Here is a 16,197-nt window from a genome sequence, read left to right as displayed (position 1 = left end):
AAGTTCTAGTCCTCGGCCCGGACTAGGGCCTCCCCCGGGGAGGTGGCGCCAGCCGAGACCGCCGGCTCTGGAGGCGCGGGGCCGGGGCAGGGCTTGGAGTTCTCGAGACTCCTCTGAGAAGCCGGACGGCAGCAAGACCGCTGCTCGCGAGCCTCCAAGCTGGAGCTGGAACTGGAACCCTGTGGGGCCGGGGCCCAGGCTGCCGGGCAGCGGCTTTTCCCGGCCGAAGCCCCAGCGGAGAATGAGCCGGAGGCGGTGGCGGGCTCCCGGCGGAGCGGCCGGGCTGGGAGCGTGCTGCGCTGGTTCATCACCGTCCTCCTGTGTGCCGCCTTCCTGGGGCTGGTGAGAGCCGGGGCTGGAACCCTCCCAGGCCGAGGCGTGAGCAGAAGTCCTGTAGGGAGCGCGGCCTTCCGAGCTCCTGTCTCGTTTCCGCCGCTTGCAGACTGGGTGTCCTTGGGCTCCTTAATCTGCCGGGGCCTCAGTTTCATAATCTGAAAAATGGGCACAATTATAATCTTAGAGGGCTATTGTCAAGTGTGAAACCGATTTTCGTAAAATATTTTCCAGCACCAGCAAACCTTTCTACCTCTCCTCCGTGGGGTCGGGGGGATGCAAGAGGGGTTGCCAGGTTTATAGCCTCCCCCGAAGCCCCCCCCCCGCCTCCTGCGTTCACCCAACCCCCAAATTATTGCGCAAAGTTGCTCTACTGGTTTTTTCTCTTCCTCGGCTGACCAAATTCACCCCTTATTTTTGCAGGTGGGGAAATAGACCCAGAGAGGGAAAGTGACTTTTTTTCGGACCACACAGCTGGTTAAGTGGTTGAGCCAGGAATGTCTTTTATTCTGCCTACAGTTTTATGTAAAACAAAATTTCAGGTCCTTCAGTGTTTTTCTAAGACCAAACTGCAAGGCTAGTTTGGCCTTTTGCCAACCCCTTTGGCCGCCCTGTGGTCACTTGTCTTAAATATTGGGATCCTGGGGAGTTGGGAGGGTGAGTCCTCTGAGCAGAGTCACCTGTGACCACTTAGTGTCTCTTCCTTTGAGCCACGCTTGATTCTTAGAGTATTTGTATTCGAAGAAACGTCACTGCAGATGATGTGCCAGGTCCTTTTAAGTGCTTTGCAGGCGGGAACTAATTTGGTTACAGCTGGGGCGCAGCCTTCCCTTCCTGTACTAGGCACTTACTCTGCACCTGTGCCCAAGCTTGCTCGTAGCTGGGGACTGCTCAGGCCTGGAGAGGGGCTACACCCAAGCGTTTAGAGCAAATTCGTGCAATTAGAATCACTTATTCTTGAAATGTAGACCGATTGGAAACATTTTTTGTGTGTCCAGCGAATTTCCTGTGAAAGCCAACTGCAGCCCCTAATTTTTGCTGAAGTTACATGTCTTTGAGTAAAATTTTATTTTTAAAGTCATTGCATACACGCATATGTAATATTCTCTAAGGAAGCCTTACAGACAGTACTCCTGAGGCTTTGGTTTTCTTTGAAGAAAAATGTAGATTTAGAAACATTCAAATTGTTTATCTCTTACATGTTTTACATGTGTAGTTCAGAGGAAGGACCCCATGTACATCCAGAAATATTGCTGTTTTAACAACATCAAAAAATGGGGATAATATTTTGATGGTTTGTTAACTTAAATTTTTAACCTCAAAATTCTGGTGTTATTTGTGCGTGCAGTATATTTCAGACTATTCAAAACTATTTCATAAATTTTTTAATGTTACATTTTACTGTTAATACAAATACTGTAGTTTTTTTCTGGTATTGTTCAAAAAGGAAACAGAATTGCAGCAAAGAGCCAAAAGAATTAAAGAATTTTGTAAAAATCGAGAGTTGTCAAAACTAGAAAAGCACTAGGACTTGGCACACCAGAAATAGGAGTCTATAGCTCTACTAGTACTAGTATTTTCATTATGAATTTTACTGTGGGGCGTAATCTCCTACATTGCATTGAAATCCCCTCCTCCCTTTTTAATACTGAAAAAAAGCTACCACCTAGATAGACATTATTTTAATGATTGTAAATGAAAACTTCTGTCTTTTTAAATTTTAGGGAATGAGTGTCGCTATACTGGGACCCACGTTTCAAGATTTGGCAACAAATGTGAACCGCAATATCAGCAGTCTTTCTCTGATTTTCGTGGGCCGTGCCTTTGGATATTTGGGTGGCTCTGTGATTGGTGGAGTTCTTTTTGACATTATGAATCATTTTCTTCTTTTGGGTAAGTAAACAACAATTTTCGCTTCTTTGTGGCTTTCGAGGAATTTACAGTTTGTTTATAAATATGAAACATACTGGCTTGCAGAATGGTTGACAACTTAAGGGTAGTGTTTAGGTATCCTCAGTGGAAGTCAGGTTTCCCTGGTGCCTGCTTTCATCTTGGCAGTTACTGGGAATCCGGTCTAAACCCCTCTGGAAATTTAGATTAGCCCTGGAGTGTGTTAGCGATCCTTAGCCTTCCCGACCTTCATTGTAGTTTAGGCACCACCACTGGATAACATACAAGTTGTCCAAAGAGCTCTGATTGTCAGGGTTTAGGGCAGATCTCCTGGGGCCATAGATCAGAATAAAGTCCTTGAACCTCCCCACATTAGACCCTGGACTGAGAATGAGGTGGGAGGGGATGGTGGGTGAAATGATGAAGGCTCAATTTTTGTCCCAGCTGCCCCATGTTAATGATTACCCCAGGCCTCTCTACCTCACTCTCAAAATAGACGGCAAAGCTTTTAACTTACTCTTTTTTTGGATAAATTGACATGTTTAAAGAAAATCTGGATTAATGTGATAAAACTGCTTTGGACGTAAGGAGATAATTTACCATTGTTGATGAATGAGTAAATAATCTCTCTGATTTCCATAGTGTGTCGAAAGAGTATACTTCTTATATTTCCCTCCCTATTTCCCAAATTTGTTTAATACATTTCTACTATGAACTACTATAGTAATTGCATTTAATTTTTGTCTTTTTTTATTTTTTACCTCATATCTAAACATCTCTTTAGGTTGTTAAATATGAAACATTTAAATGAATAATTTTTGAGCTCTGTTTTGCTATAAAACTTTGCCTTGTGGTATAATGTATGGTTTGATTATTAGCAGTACTAGAAATGTATTTATAGTAGAATAACATATATTTTATAGTCCATAAAGATGATAAAAGCTTTTAAATGAAATAACTGTTAGTAGAAGCTAAACCTCTCATCTACTCATTATTACTCAATTTTAATTTGACCTGTTTTTACATTTTTGGGAGTTTTTATGATGTTGCCTTGATCCATAACCGTTTCCCATAAATAGTGTTTTTTATAGCTGACTTTTACTTTTCTTCTCAGGGATGTCAATGTTCGCTACCACAATTGGTCTTTATCTTGTTCCATTTTGTAAGGCCGCAGTGTTACTGATTGTCATGATGTCCATCTTTGGTGTTTCAGTTGGCATCCTGGATACAGGTCAGTGAGCCCTTCATTGTCAACTCTGGGAGTAGGGACTTTCTACTAGAAAAAGTAGAGCATATGATATTAAATTGTCACTTGCAGTGTCCCCTAAAATGACACTGACCTACTGAGTTGGTCATGGGGTCTCCAGGTCAGAACCACCTTTCCGGCAACTACTCTTCTTGCCAAGTAGGGTGCCCATTTTTGAGCAGCCAACCACAGAGTGAATTCAGAGAATTTTGTTCTTTGCGAGGTTGTTGATTTACAGTATCCAAACAGGGAAGGGGCCCCCATGTGGGTAATCACAGTGCAGATGAGCAGGTTTTCATTTCGGGATAGAACTTTATCATTGTCATATGGCAGGAATTGACGGGTTAATAGAACAAACCAAGTTTGGAACCATTATTTGGCTGAGGAAACATAGAAGCAGCTCTCCAATTTAAAATGCACTCTGCCTTTTGAACTAAGAGAAACCTGTGCTGTGTATTATTTCCCTTCTTTTCCTATTCTCTCAAAAGTTCCTGCCCTCCTGCAGGAGATCCTCTCCATGTATCTTCATGTCTTTTAAAACCTACTAAATAACATATGTGACATTTGTTCACCCCTGAAACCAACGTTCTCCCCCTCTTCCTGTTATTTGATAGGTTGGGGAAATATTTTTTTACTTGGGGCTTAATTTGGTTGTGAAATTACAGGATGGAATTGTGTGGAATTGTATGTTTATCTGCAAATATATTAAAAAGAAAGAGAGAAAACACAAGACTTGAGGCTTCTTGCCTTTTACCATGTAGATACATAGACAGTGTAACTGAGTGTGTTAGAAGGTGTCCGTGTTCCTTGTTTCCTGCAATGGGCACAGCAGAATCCTGTAATGTTCAGGTTCCTGAATGTGTGTTTTACATCTGCCGTATACATAAATAATTTTCTTCAAGTGGCTACCGATTGCAGGTACAGAAAAATTTGGTAATTTGGCCACTATCTGATGATAATATATATTTAAAATGTTTAAAAATAACTATATAAATATCCTTCCCTACCCCCACCCCTCCTATCCCTGGTATTAGAACTATATTATAAAAAGCCTTGGGCTAATGTACTTGGCTCTAGGAAATAGTGGTTTATTAGCTTGTAGAATTCCATTTGTGAGTGTGTGATGTTCCAGTGCTTAGAGTTCGCTGGTGGTATTGGTGAGTTAGAGTTTTTTAATCATAGAATTGACTTAGTTGCAACAGTTGATAACTTAGAATATTATAATCCTTGTGCCATGTAAAATAGACTCATCTATTTTGAACTTTTTTTTACTAAGTTACTATGATTAAATCATTTTCCCCATCTTTCATTGGTAGGTGGTAACGTCCTAATCTTGGCTATTTGGGGGGACAAAGGAGCCCCCCATATGCAGGCCTTACACTTCAGTTTTGCCTTGGGTGCCTTTTTGGCTCCCCTGCTGGCTAAATTGGCATTGGGCAGGATGGTGTCTGCTGAAAACCACACAGAGTCTGACTTTAACCATTCTGCCCTCAACCAGTCATCTGAAGCTGACTCAGAATCTCTGCTTCGAATACCTGACGATATGAATTTACTGTGGGCTTACGCTGTTATCGGTACTTATATTTTTGTAGTTTCTCTCTTTTTTTTTGCTCTGTTTGTAAAGAAAAGCTCAAGGCAGGATAAAGCAAAAGTATCTACTCAGAGGTTTCGAAGAGCTAAATATCACAATGCCCTTCTTTGTCTCCTTTTTCTGTTCTTCTTTTTTTATGTTGGAGCCGAGGTAACATATGGCTCTTACGTTTTCTCCTTTGCAACCGCCCATGCTGGCATGAAAGAAAGTGAAGCGGCTGGGTTGAACTCCATCTTCTGGGGGACCTTTGCAGCCTGCAGGGGTATGGCAATCTTTTTTGCTACATGTTTACAACCTGGAACCATGATTGTGTTGAGCAACATTGGCAGCCTGGCTTCATCTTTATTTCTGGTGCTTTTCAACAAGAGCCGAGTCTGTCTCTGGATAGCAACTTCAGTGTATGGCGCCTCAATGGCAACCACATTTCCCAGTGGTGTGTCTTGGATTGAGCAGTACACGACCATCCATGGGAAAGCTGCAGCATTTTTCGTAGTCGGTGCTGCCCTGGGAGAAATGGCTATTCCTGCAGTAATTGGAATTCTTCAAGGAAAATACCCTGATTTGCCTGTAGTTTTGTACACCTGTTTGGGGGCATCAGTAGCCACTGCTGTTTTATTTCCTGTGCTGTATAAATTAGCCACCTTGCCTATCAGTCGTCAGCATAAAGAACACAGTAAAAGCGAGGACCAGAAAGCTTTGCTCTCTAGCTCTGGGCTAAATGACTATGAGGAAGAGAATGAAGAAGAAGATGCAGAAAAATGGAATGAAATGGACTTTGAAGTGATCGAAATGAATGATACAATGAGGAATTCTGTAATAGAGACATCTAGGTATATTTTGATGGAGCCCACAGCTGACGTCTCCAACCAATCCCACTCAAATGCGTTAATGTTTGAGTCCTCTCCGGTTAATATGGGCAAGTCCCCTGTGAATCACCTTGCAAGAAACCAGGACAAAAGGGACTAAGGGCTAGAGAAGATGAATTATTTACTGACTTCCCTGAATAATCACCAGTTCTAAAGAGGCCAGTCAGAGCAAAGCATAACAGATTTTCAACAAGCTTTGGGGGTCAAAATTTCTAGGTCCAAGTATAGCAAATGCTGAAAGGTTTTGAAATGTTTTGTCATTCCCAGAGCCTTTCGTAAAGAACCAATGATCTCATACAACTGGATCCTGTTGTGAGGCTAGCGTTTGGTGGCATGTGGCTGATTAGGCAATATTTTCTGGTCTCAGAGTGTGCAGAGAAGGCATTTGTTTTTGAGAAGTTGGGTGCCATTCAGATAGAATGAAACTGTTTAGTAGTTGAATTGGTTAGCTGAACAAATTATCCGTCGTCAGTGTTCTGCCAGGGAAGTTGAGGAGAATCATTTCATAAAAGAGCATCTTTGAAAATGGACAGAGATTTTTACTGTTTCCCTCTGTCTGTAGTGTTGGACCAGAAAATGCTAATTACTCATATGATTTCTGATTGCTGTGAAGAGAACACAGAACAGGCACAGACCTGGCTTCAGGCCTCCACTGCTGCTCACTAGTCTTCTGGCCCTGTACTCAGTCATTTAACTTACATAGGTCTCGTTTATCTCATCCCCGATCTGTGATTCTCTAATGAAAATGCGATGACTTTCAAACTGGGAATCCATAATTTTTAAAGTTTGTGCAAGATACCTGCTAGAAATCAATATGTGTCACCCCATTCTTCATTTCAAATGAGAAGTGCAAAAAATTGATAGCTTTAAGAATGTGCTACTGACTGTGAATAGTGTCAATTTAAGAGACTCAGTGTTTAATACTTTATTTGAATAATTGTCTGAAGAATACATTTTTAGTACTGTATTTCATCAATTCTGAGATGCACCTTTTTTCACATTTTTAACATCTCTGAAATCAGAATATGTGTTGAAATCAATGATCATTTAACATTGTGGCAAAACTCAATTGACGGTTTTTTCCTATATACTTCTATAAAGTAGTGTTGCATTTTACAATCAGTGTCTTAGTTTCAGTGACTATAGTAATTCATTCAATTATGGAGATTATACTATTTTTACAGACATTTTAAAAAGAAGTTATTTTTATATGCTCATTTTCTCTAATTATGTTCAAACAGGATTTGGAGATGCCTTGTTCCGATTTTTAAAGCTGTTTCAGGGTTACTATGTTAGTAGTAGGGCTATGGACAGGGTCTCTTGAGGTCCTTTCCCTAGCTCAGTAACACAGTGTGGGTATGAGCCTTGCTGTTCCAGGAATTGCTCCTCATTAAGTCCGGTTGGTAATCATGTTGTACAATCATGTTGTACGCACTGTAGATTAGGTTGCTAGTTTAACTTACAGTGAGACACAGTCTTTTCCAAGGATTGGAATACTTGTATCCCCCAGGTGGATACAATACTCTGGATACAATGCTTGAAGCCCTCTGGGCTTCCTCTTTGCCTAGTTTGAAATACCTGGGAAACCAAAGTAATGATTAGAAAGTGGCTTGGGAGCCTAAGAGTCAGGGATCATGAGTATGGCAAATGGGCTATCCTTTGATATATGACTGGCATTGACGACAGATTTTATTCACTTCTTTTTAGCACATTTTAGGCTGAAAAATATCTAATTTCTACTTGGTTGCAGTATGTCTACTTTTTATCTAATTTCTATAAATTTGCCTTTGTTTTAAGTGGAAAACTACCTTTCTTGACCACTGTCCATTATTGGTTCATATTAACAATCTGACAGTTCTGGAGAGGGCTGGTGAAGAAATTAGCAGTGAAAAGCCTATTCTTGCTCTTTTTATACTGTATTTTTCTCTTAGCTGGAACTTGGAGATTATCTCTGCTCCATTTACTGCTTTTCTCAGGTTGTTGGAATTTAGGCAGTAGCAACTGTTTGGCATCTGCGCGGCTTGCTAGAATAGGGATTCTACCTGCAGCATCTACATTTAAAGGGTAAAAAGGCAACTCAGGGAAAGAAGTTAATAAGAACATGGCAGAAAATTTGGAAATCCATGAAAAATGCATTAGAATTCCACAAACCAAAATGTGAATGGCCAGATGAGATTATAGGCATTGTTAAAGTTTAATAATCTATTTCCATAGTGGAAGGATAAGACTTATTACAATTCAGGAATTAGCATTCATCCTAATACTAAGTTCTTAGTTAAGTAAGTGTCTGCTGATACACAGATAACCAATACCGAAATTTTCTATTGCTGAGTAACAAATTACCACAAATTTAACAGCTTAAAACAGCGGAGTTTTTGTTTCTTTAACCTCATAGTTTCCTTGAGTCAGGAGTTTGGGCACGGTGTCACTGTCACTCACGGTTTCACAGGGCTGCAGTCAGGCTGTTGGAAGAGTTGTGCTTCTTTGTGGAGCTTGGGCTTCCCTTCCAGGGCCGTGTAGTTTTTGACAGTATTCAGTTCCTTGATGTGGTGGATTGAGGTCTCCGTTTTTTGCTGGCTGTCAGCAGGCACCATTCTCGATTGTTAGAACCTCCCACAGACCCTTGCTGTGTGGCCCTCTCTTAGATCCTCTCAAAAGTATGGCAGCTTGTTTCTTCAGCCAGTGGGAGAATCTCTTACCAGAGCCGGCTAAGCTGGTGTCTTTTATAATATAATGTAATCACAGGAGTGACATCCTGTCACCTTTGCCATATTGGGTTGGCTAGAAGGAAGTCGCAGATCTGCCCAAACTCAAGGGGAGAAGCTAGTATAGAGATGTATCTGATTATTGGGGGTCACCCTGGAGTGTGTCTGCTATACTCAGGTACCTGCAAAACTCAAGAGAGCTAGAAAGTTTGAGCTGGGGGGAAGAAAGACCTTCAGCAGTCATTGAAAGTGATTATAGATACAGCCCACTGAATGTCCTAGTGAGGGGATGGAAAGTGCTCCATAGACCAGGCCAATAAACCTAACTCGGAGTTAGGCTTTTTTTTCTTGAGATTTTATTTTGTGTCCTTTACCACTGTGCTTTTTAAAACCCGTTCAAATGCAGCATAATATGAGGGAAATAGGTAAGTTTCAGTTTAATTGTATTTTCATAGTAAAGTCCAAGAACACTTTGAGAGCATTTTTCAATTACTATTATATTTTAAAGGAAAATCTTTTTTAAAAATCAGTTTTTATTATACAAGTAATGAAGGTATAAAGAAAGGTCATGATAGAAGATTATGGAAATACCTAAAAATATAAGGGACAAATATAAGTAATCATAATCCTAAACACCTGGAGAGTTCTTACATTTCTGATCAACTTAATTTCCTAAGTCAAGGGTAAAGGGGTAAAAAAAAGTTTCTTTCTACCAGATACGGTATCAGAAACAACTTGAATTTTGTGTCCACATTATATTGATACTACATTTGGTGGACTGCTTTTTAGTTTGAAGAATTGTAGTTTATTAAAAACAAAAACAGTGTAGCAACACATTCCTAAAAAATGTGTGAGACCCAGATTACATGTAAAATGATTTTGTTTCAGGTAGATTTACTGAATAGTCAGGATAGCTTTCTCATAACCAGAACTTTTGTTTTACCATAGCAATGTACCACTTTCAGTCCTGCTGCTTAAAAAGTTATTACTAAAATAGAGCTTAAAATTCTTAGTGGAAGTAGATATATTCTTCTGGGATGCCCTGTATTTGTGTTTAAGTGCCCTTGTTTTGTTCATACTATGGGGATGCTGTGGAGGTAGAGGTGATAGGGAAGGGATACAGAAAAGCTTTCCGTATGATTCAAAGTTTGTTAGAAATGTTCTTTTTTTTAAAAAAAAAAAAATTATTTATTTATTTTGGCTGCGCTGGCTCTTAGTTGTGGCATGTGGAAACTTTGTTGCAGCATGCAGGATCTTTAGTTGCGGCATGCATGTGGAATCTAGTTCCCTGACTAGGAATTGAACCTGGCTGCCTTCATTGGGAGCGCAGAGTCTTTCCCATTGGACCACCAGGGAAGTCCCAGAATTTTTTTTTTTTTTTTTTTGTGGTACGCGGGCCTCTCACTGTTGTGGCCTCTCCTGTTGCGGAGCACAGGCTCCGGACGCGCAAGCTCACTGGCCATGGCTCACGGGCCCAGCCGCTCCGCGGCATGTGGGATCTTCCTAGACTCGGGCACAAACCCCGTGTCCCCTGCATCGGCAGGCGGACTCTCAACCACTGCGCCACTAGGGAAGCCCTGTTTTTCGTTTTTAATTGAAATTTTTATGAAGATTACTGTAGATTTACATGCAGTTGTATATAGTGTTTTTTTCAAATTTGCTGAGAGAGGGTTACTTGCTCAGTGTGGAAGGGTAGAGAACTAGACTAGTGCTTCTCATACTTCAATGTGCATTAGAATTGCTTGTTAAAATACAGATTCTAATTCAGTTGGACTGGGGTAGGACTGAGATTCTGCATTTCTAAGAAGCTCCTAGGTGCTGTTGGCCCTTGGATTGACCACACTTTGGGTAGCAAGGTCCACTTTTTGGGAGTGTCAAGTTCTTTGCTACTTTTGGGAATTTCATTTGTTTTGTTTTAGCTTTTCTTTTCTTTTCTTTTTTTTAAATGGATGACCACAACAAAAGCAAAAATGATTGCAATTGGCAAACATGAAACACACTCATACTGTGTCATAATATTAACATTCAGTCCAGTAATCCTCCACTGTAACAGCTCCTTTACTTTGCATTGAAAATTGGTTTGTATATTTTTTGCCTCTTGAGTCCTTGTGGGATTTTTTTTTTGTATTCAAACAGAAAGTCACAAAAATTATAATCATCCTCATCAGTTCACTCAGTCACATGTAATCAGTTTTTTTTTCATCTTGATCTTTTGTTAGCACTTTTCTGAATTCATCAGTTTTCCATTAGAGTTCTGAAAATGCTTAATTCATTCAGTTCAGCAGTATAGTCAGTTACCAGAAACCTGTACTTCTCAGAGTCTTTTCCATGAATTCCTTGAAGATGAAACCCTTTTGTAGGAATATATTTGCAAAAGCATCAGAGTACACCCAGAACTCTCTGTAAATGACAAAAGACTTGTATGTGGCTAGGACTTCCAAAACTATGTTGAATGATAGTGGTGAGAGTGGACATCCTTGTCTTGTACCTGAATTAGAAGAAATGCTTTCAGTTTTTCACCATTGCAAATGATGTTTGCTGTGGGTTTGTCGTATATGGCCTTTATTATGTTGAGGTAGGTTCCCTCTATGCCCACTTTCTGGAGAGTTTTTATCATAAATGGGTGTTGAATTTTGTCAAAAGCTTTTTCTGCCTCTATTGAGATGATCATATGGTTTTTATTCTTCAATTTTTTAATATGGTGTATCACATTGATTGATTTGCATATATTGAAGAATCCTTGCATCCCTGGGATAAATCCCACTTGATCATGGTGTATGATCCTTTTAATATGTTGTTGAATTCTGTTTGCTAGTATTTTGTTGAGGATTTTTGCATCTATGTTCATCAGTGATATTGGCCTGTAGTTTTCTTTCTTTGTGACATCCTTGTCTGGTTTTGGTATCAGGGTGATGGTGGCCTCGTAGAATGAGTTGGGGAGTGTTCCTCCCTCCGCAATTTTTTTGAAGAGTTTGAGAAGGATGGGTGTTAGCGCTTCTCTAAAGGTTAGATAGAATTCACCTGTGAAGCCATCTGGTCCTGTACTTTTGTTTTTTGGAAAAATTTTAATCACAGTTCCAACATCATTACTTGTGATTGGTCTGTTCATGTTTTCTGTTTCTTCCTGGTTCAGTCTTGGAAGGTTATACCTTTCTAAGAATTTGTCCATTTCTTCCAGGTTGTCCAATTTATTGGCATAGAGTTGCTTGTAGTAGTCTCTTAGGATGCTTTGTATTTCTGGGGTGTCTGTTGTAACTTCTTTTTCATTTCTAATTTTATTGATTTGAGTCCACTCCCTCGTTTTCTTGATGAGTCTGGCTAATGGTTTATCAATTTCGTTTATCTTCTCAAAGAACCAGGTTTTAGTTTTATTGATCTTTGCTATTGTTTTCTTTGTTTCTATTTCATTTATTTCTGCTCTGATCTTTATGATTTCTCTCCTTCTGCTAACTTCGGGTTTTGTTTGTTCTTCTTTCTCTAGTTCCTTTAGGTGTAAGGTTAGATAGTTTACTTCAGATGTTTCTTGTTTCTTGAGGTAGGCTTGTATAGCTATAAACTTCCCTCTTAGAACTGCTTTTGCTGCATCCCATAGGTTTTGGATCGTCATGTTTTCATTGTCATTTGTCTGTAGGTATTTTTTGATTTCCTCTGACTTTTTTAGTGATCTCTTGGTTATTTAGTAACGTATTGTTTAGCCTCCATGTGTTTGTTATGTTTTTTTCCCTGTAATTCATTTCTAATCTCATAGTGTTGTGGTCAGAAAAGATGCTTGATATGATTTCAGTTTTCTTAAATTTACCGAGGCTTGATTTGTGACCCAAGATGTGATCTATCCTGGAGAATGTTCTGTGCGCACTTGAGAAGAAAGTGTAATCTGCTGTTTTTGGATGGAATGTCCTATAAATATCAATTAAATTTATCTGGTCTATTGTGTCATTTAAAGCTTCTGTTTCCTTATTTATTTTCATTTTGGATGATCTGTCCATTGGTGTAAGTGAGGTGTTAAAAGTCCCCCACTATTATTGTCTTACTGTCGATTTCCTCTTTTATAGCTGTTAGCAGTTGCCTTATGTATTGAGGTGCTCCTATGTTGGTTGCATATATATTTATAATGGTTATATCTTCTTCTTCGATTGATCCCTTGATCATTATGTAGTGTCCTTCCTTGTCTCTTGTAACATTCTTTAAAATCTGTTTTATCTGATATGAGTATTGCTACTCCAGCTTTCTTTTGATTTCCATTTGTATGGAATATCTTTTTCCATCCCCTCACTTTCAGTCTGTATGTGTCCCTACGTCTGAAGTGGGTCTCTTGTAGACAGCATATATATGGGTCTTGTTTTTGTATCCATTCAGCAAGCCTGTGTCTTTTGGTTGGAGCATTTAATCCATTCACGTTTAAGGTAATCATCAATATGTATGTTCCTGTGACCATTTTCTTAATTGTTTTGGGTTTGTTTTTGTAGGTCCTTTTCTTCTCTTGTGTTTCCCACTTAGAGAAGTTCCTTTAGCATTTGTTGTAGAGCTGGTTTGGTGGTGCTGAATTCTCTTAGCTTTTGCTTGTCTGTAAAGCTTTTGATTTCTCCATTGAATCTGAATGAGATCCTGAATGAGATCCTTACTGGGTAGAGTAAACTTGGTTGTCCCTTGTTTTTCCCTTTCATCACTTTAAGTATATCATGCCACTCCCTTCTGGCTTGTAGAGTTTCTGCCTAGAAATCAGCTGTTAACCTTATGGGAGTTCCCTTGTATGTTGTCATTTTTCCCTTGCTGCTTTCAATAATTTTTCTTTGTCTTTTGCCAGTTTCATTACTGTGTGTCTCGGCGTGTTTCTCCTTGGGTTTATCCTGTATGGGACTCGCTGCGCTTCCTGGACTTGGGTGGCTATTTCCTTTCCCATGTTAGGGAAGTTTTTGACTATAAGCTCTTCAAATATTTTCTCGGGTCCTTTCTCTCTCTCTTCTCCTTCTGGGATCCCTGTGATGCGAATGTTGTTGAGTTTAATGTTGTCCAGAGGTCTCTTAGGCTGTCTTCATTTCTTTTCATTCTTTTTTCTTTAGTCTGTTCCACAGCAGTGAATTCCACCATTCTGTCTTCCAGGTCACTTATCCGTTCTTCTGCCTCAGTTTTTCTGCTTTTGATTCCTTCTAGTGTATTTTTCATTTCAGTTATTGTATTGTTCATCTCTGTTTGTTTGTTCTTTAATTCTTCTAGGTCTTTGTTAAACATTTCTTGCATCTTCTCAATCTTGCCTCCATTGTTTTTCCAAGGTCCTGGATCATCTTCACTATCATTATTCTGAATTGTTTTTTGGAAGGTTGCCTATCTCCACTTCATTTAGTTGTTTTCCTGGGGTTTTATCTTGTTCCTCCCTCTGGTACAACGTCCTCTGCCTTTTCATCTTGTCTGTCTTTCTGTGAATGTGGTTTTTGTTCCACAGGCTGCAGGATTGTAGTTCTTGCTTCTGCTGTCTGCCCTCTGGTGGATGAGGCTATCTAAGAGGCTTGTGCAAGTTTCCTGATGGGAGGGACTGGTGGTGGGTAGAGCTGACTGTTGCTCTGGTGGGCAGAGCTCAGTAAAACTTTAATCCACTTGTCTGCTGATGGGTGGGGCTGGGTTCCCTCCCTGTTGGTAGTTTGGCCTGAGGCAACCCAACACTGGAGACTACCTGGGCTCTTTGGTGGGGCTAATGACAAGCTCTGGGAGGGCTCATGCCAAGGAGTACTTCCCAGAACTTCTGCTGCCAGTGTCCTTGTCTCCACGGTGAAACAGAGCCACCTCCCGCCTCTGCAGGAGACCCTCCAACACTAGCAGGTAGGTCTGGTTCAATCTCCCCCAGGGTCACTGCCCCTTACCCTGGGTCCCAATGCGCACACTACTTTGTGTTTGCCCTCCAAGAGTGGAGTGTCTGTTTCCCCCAGTCCTGTCGAAGTCCTGCAGTCAATTCCCACTAGGCTTCAAAGTCTGATTCTCTAAGAATTCCTCCTCCCGTTGCTGGATCCCCAGGTTGGGAAGCCTGACGTGGGGCTCAGAACCTTCACTCCAGTGGGTGGACTTCTGTGGTTTAAGTGTTCTCCAGTCTGTGAGTCACCCACCCAACAGTTATGGGATTTGATTTTGCTGTGATTGCACCCCTCCTTCCGTCTCATTGTGGCTTCTCCTTTGTCTTTGGATGTGGGGTATCTTTTTTTGGTGAGTTCCAGTGTTTTCCTGTTGATGATTGTCCAGCAGCTAGTTGTGATTCTGGTGTTCTCGCAAGAGGGAGTGAGAGCACGCCCTTCTACTCCGCCATCTTGGTTCCTCCTCCTGTTTTAGCTTTTCTAAATCTGACCCTAGATCTCTGGGATTCTGCAGTCCCCACGAACTCCCTCCTCTTACACACACTATTCTGAGTTCTCTTCAGTCCTCTCCATTTACCACATTAGCTGTTGAATATTTACTTCACATGTTTATTGAATGCCTCCTATTTGGCAGTTTCTGTGGGAGGTGCTAAGTGTGCGCTGGTGAAAAGGTCAGAAGTTTCCTGCCTTCAGGGAACTTACCTCTAATGCTGTACTGTCCAGTATCTACTTGGGTTGGTGGCTGCCATATTGGATAGCACAGGTCCAGTTGGAGAAGCAAGGTATCAAACAAGTAATCACACAGATATTTCCAGGAAGTCTTTATTTCCTGTTGTCTAGAGATTAATTAACTACTATCTGGGGTCACAAAGGTTGTGATAGATACCTTGTCAAATGGTGTAGTATAAATTGTGGCATTTAAGAAAGACCTGGTGATCTAAAAGAGAAGGTTTTGGTTTTCCTTGTGTATAAAAGAAGCAAACCAAGGCTGGTGACCTTGGTTATCAGAAGGAGTATTTAAGCTCTTTCCTTTAATGCACTTTGGCCAGTTGGCATTTGAGCTAGGTTGAACTTGAGTTGGATTATTATTTAGGTTTAAATAGTTTCATATTTAATGATTTAAAATTGTATAGCACTGAATTTTTACAGTCAAAGAGAATTATTTTCCAACATTTTTCTGTGGTTATCGTAATTATGTCTTTTCTTGTCCTCTATTTCTGCCCTATTTATTTCTTTGAATTCTTTTTTTTTTTTTTTTTTGCAATACGTGGGCCTCTCACTGTTGTGGCCTCTCCCTGTTGTGGCCTCTCCCGTTGCGGAGCACAGGCTCCGGACGCGCAGGCTCAGCGGCCATGGCTCATGGGCCCAGTTGCTCCGTGGCATGTGGGATCCTCCTGGACCGGGGCACGAACCCGTGTCCCCTGCATCAGCAGGCGGACTCTCAACCACTGCGCCATCAGGGAAGCCCCTCTTTGAATTCTTTTAGAGAGGATCCCTTAGGTTCTTGCACTGTGGCTATTAATTCTTGCATATTGTTTCATGTCTTCCTTTTGACTTATATATATATATATACATTTTAATTTATCTATTTTTGACTGCGTTGGGTCTTCATTGCTGCATGCGGGCTTTCTCTACTTGTAGTGAGTGGGGGCCACTCTTAGTTGCAGTGTGCGGAATTCTCATTGCAGTAGCTTCTCTTGTTGCAGAGCATGGGCTCTAGGTATGG

At 40.7% G+C, this 16,197-nt stretch overlaps 1 protein-coding gene across 1 annotated transcript in view; it reads left to right on the top strand.

Annotated features, from left to right (window-relative positions):
• The first annotated feature begins 234 nt into the window (after positions 1–234).
• The window catches only part of SLC60A2 (solute carrier family 60 member 2), a 36,279-nt gene continuing 20,316 nt past the window's right edge, over positions 235–16,197 (top strand). The window contains exons 1-3 of the mRNA XM_027088535.1: positions 235–342; positions 2,058–2,226; positions 3,338–3,454. Coding sequence (XP_026944336.1) covers positions 2,061–2,226; positions 3,338–3,454 — 283 coding nt within the window. The 5' untranslated portion in view covers positions 235–342; positions 2,058–2,060. The remainder of the gene's footprint in view (positions 343–2,057; positions 2,227–3,337; positions 3,455–16,197) is intronic.

The sequence above is a fragment of the Aethalodelphis obliquidens genome, unplaced genomic scaffold (genome assembly GCF_003676395.1).
Source record: "Aethalodelphis obliquidens isolate GAN/ISIS:26980383/991018 unplaced genomic scaffold, ASM367639v1 scaffold3, whole genome shotgun sequence".
Classification (NCBI taxonomy): domain Eukaryota; kingdom Metazoa; phylum Chordata; class Mammalia; order Artiodactyla; family Delphinidae; genus Aethalodelphis; species Aethalodelphis obliquidens.
This window is presented reverse-complemented; position numbering and strand designations above follow the sequence as displayed.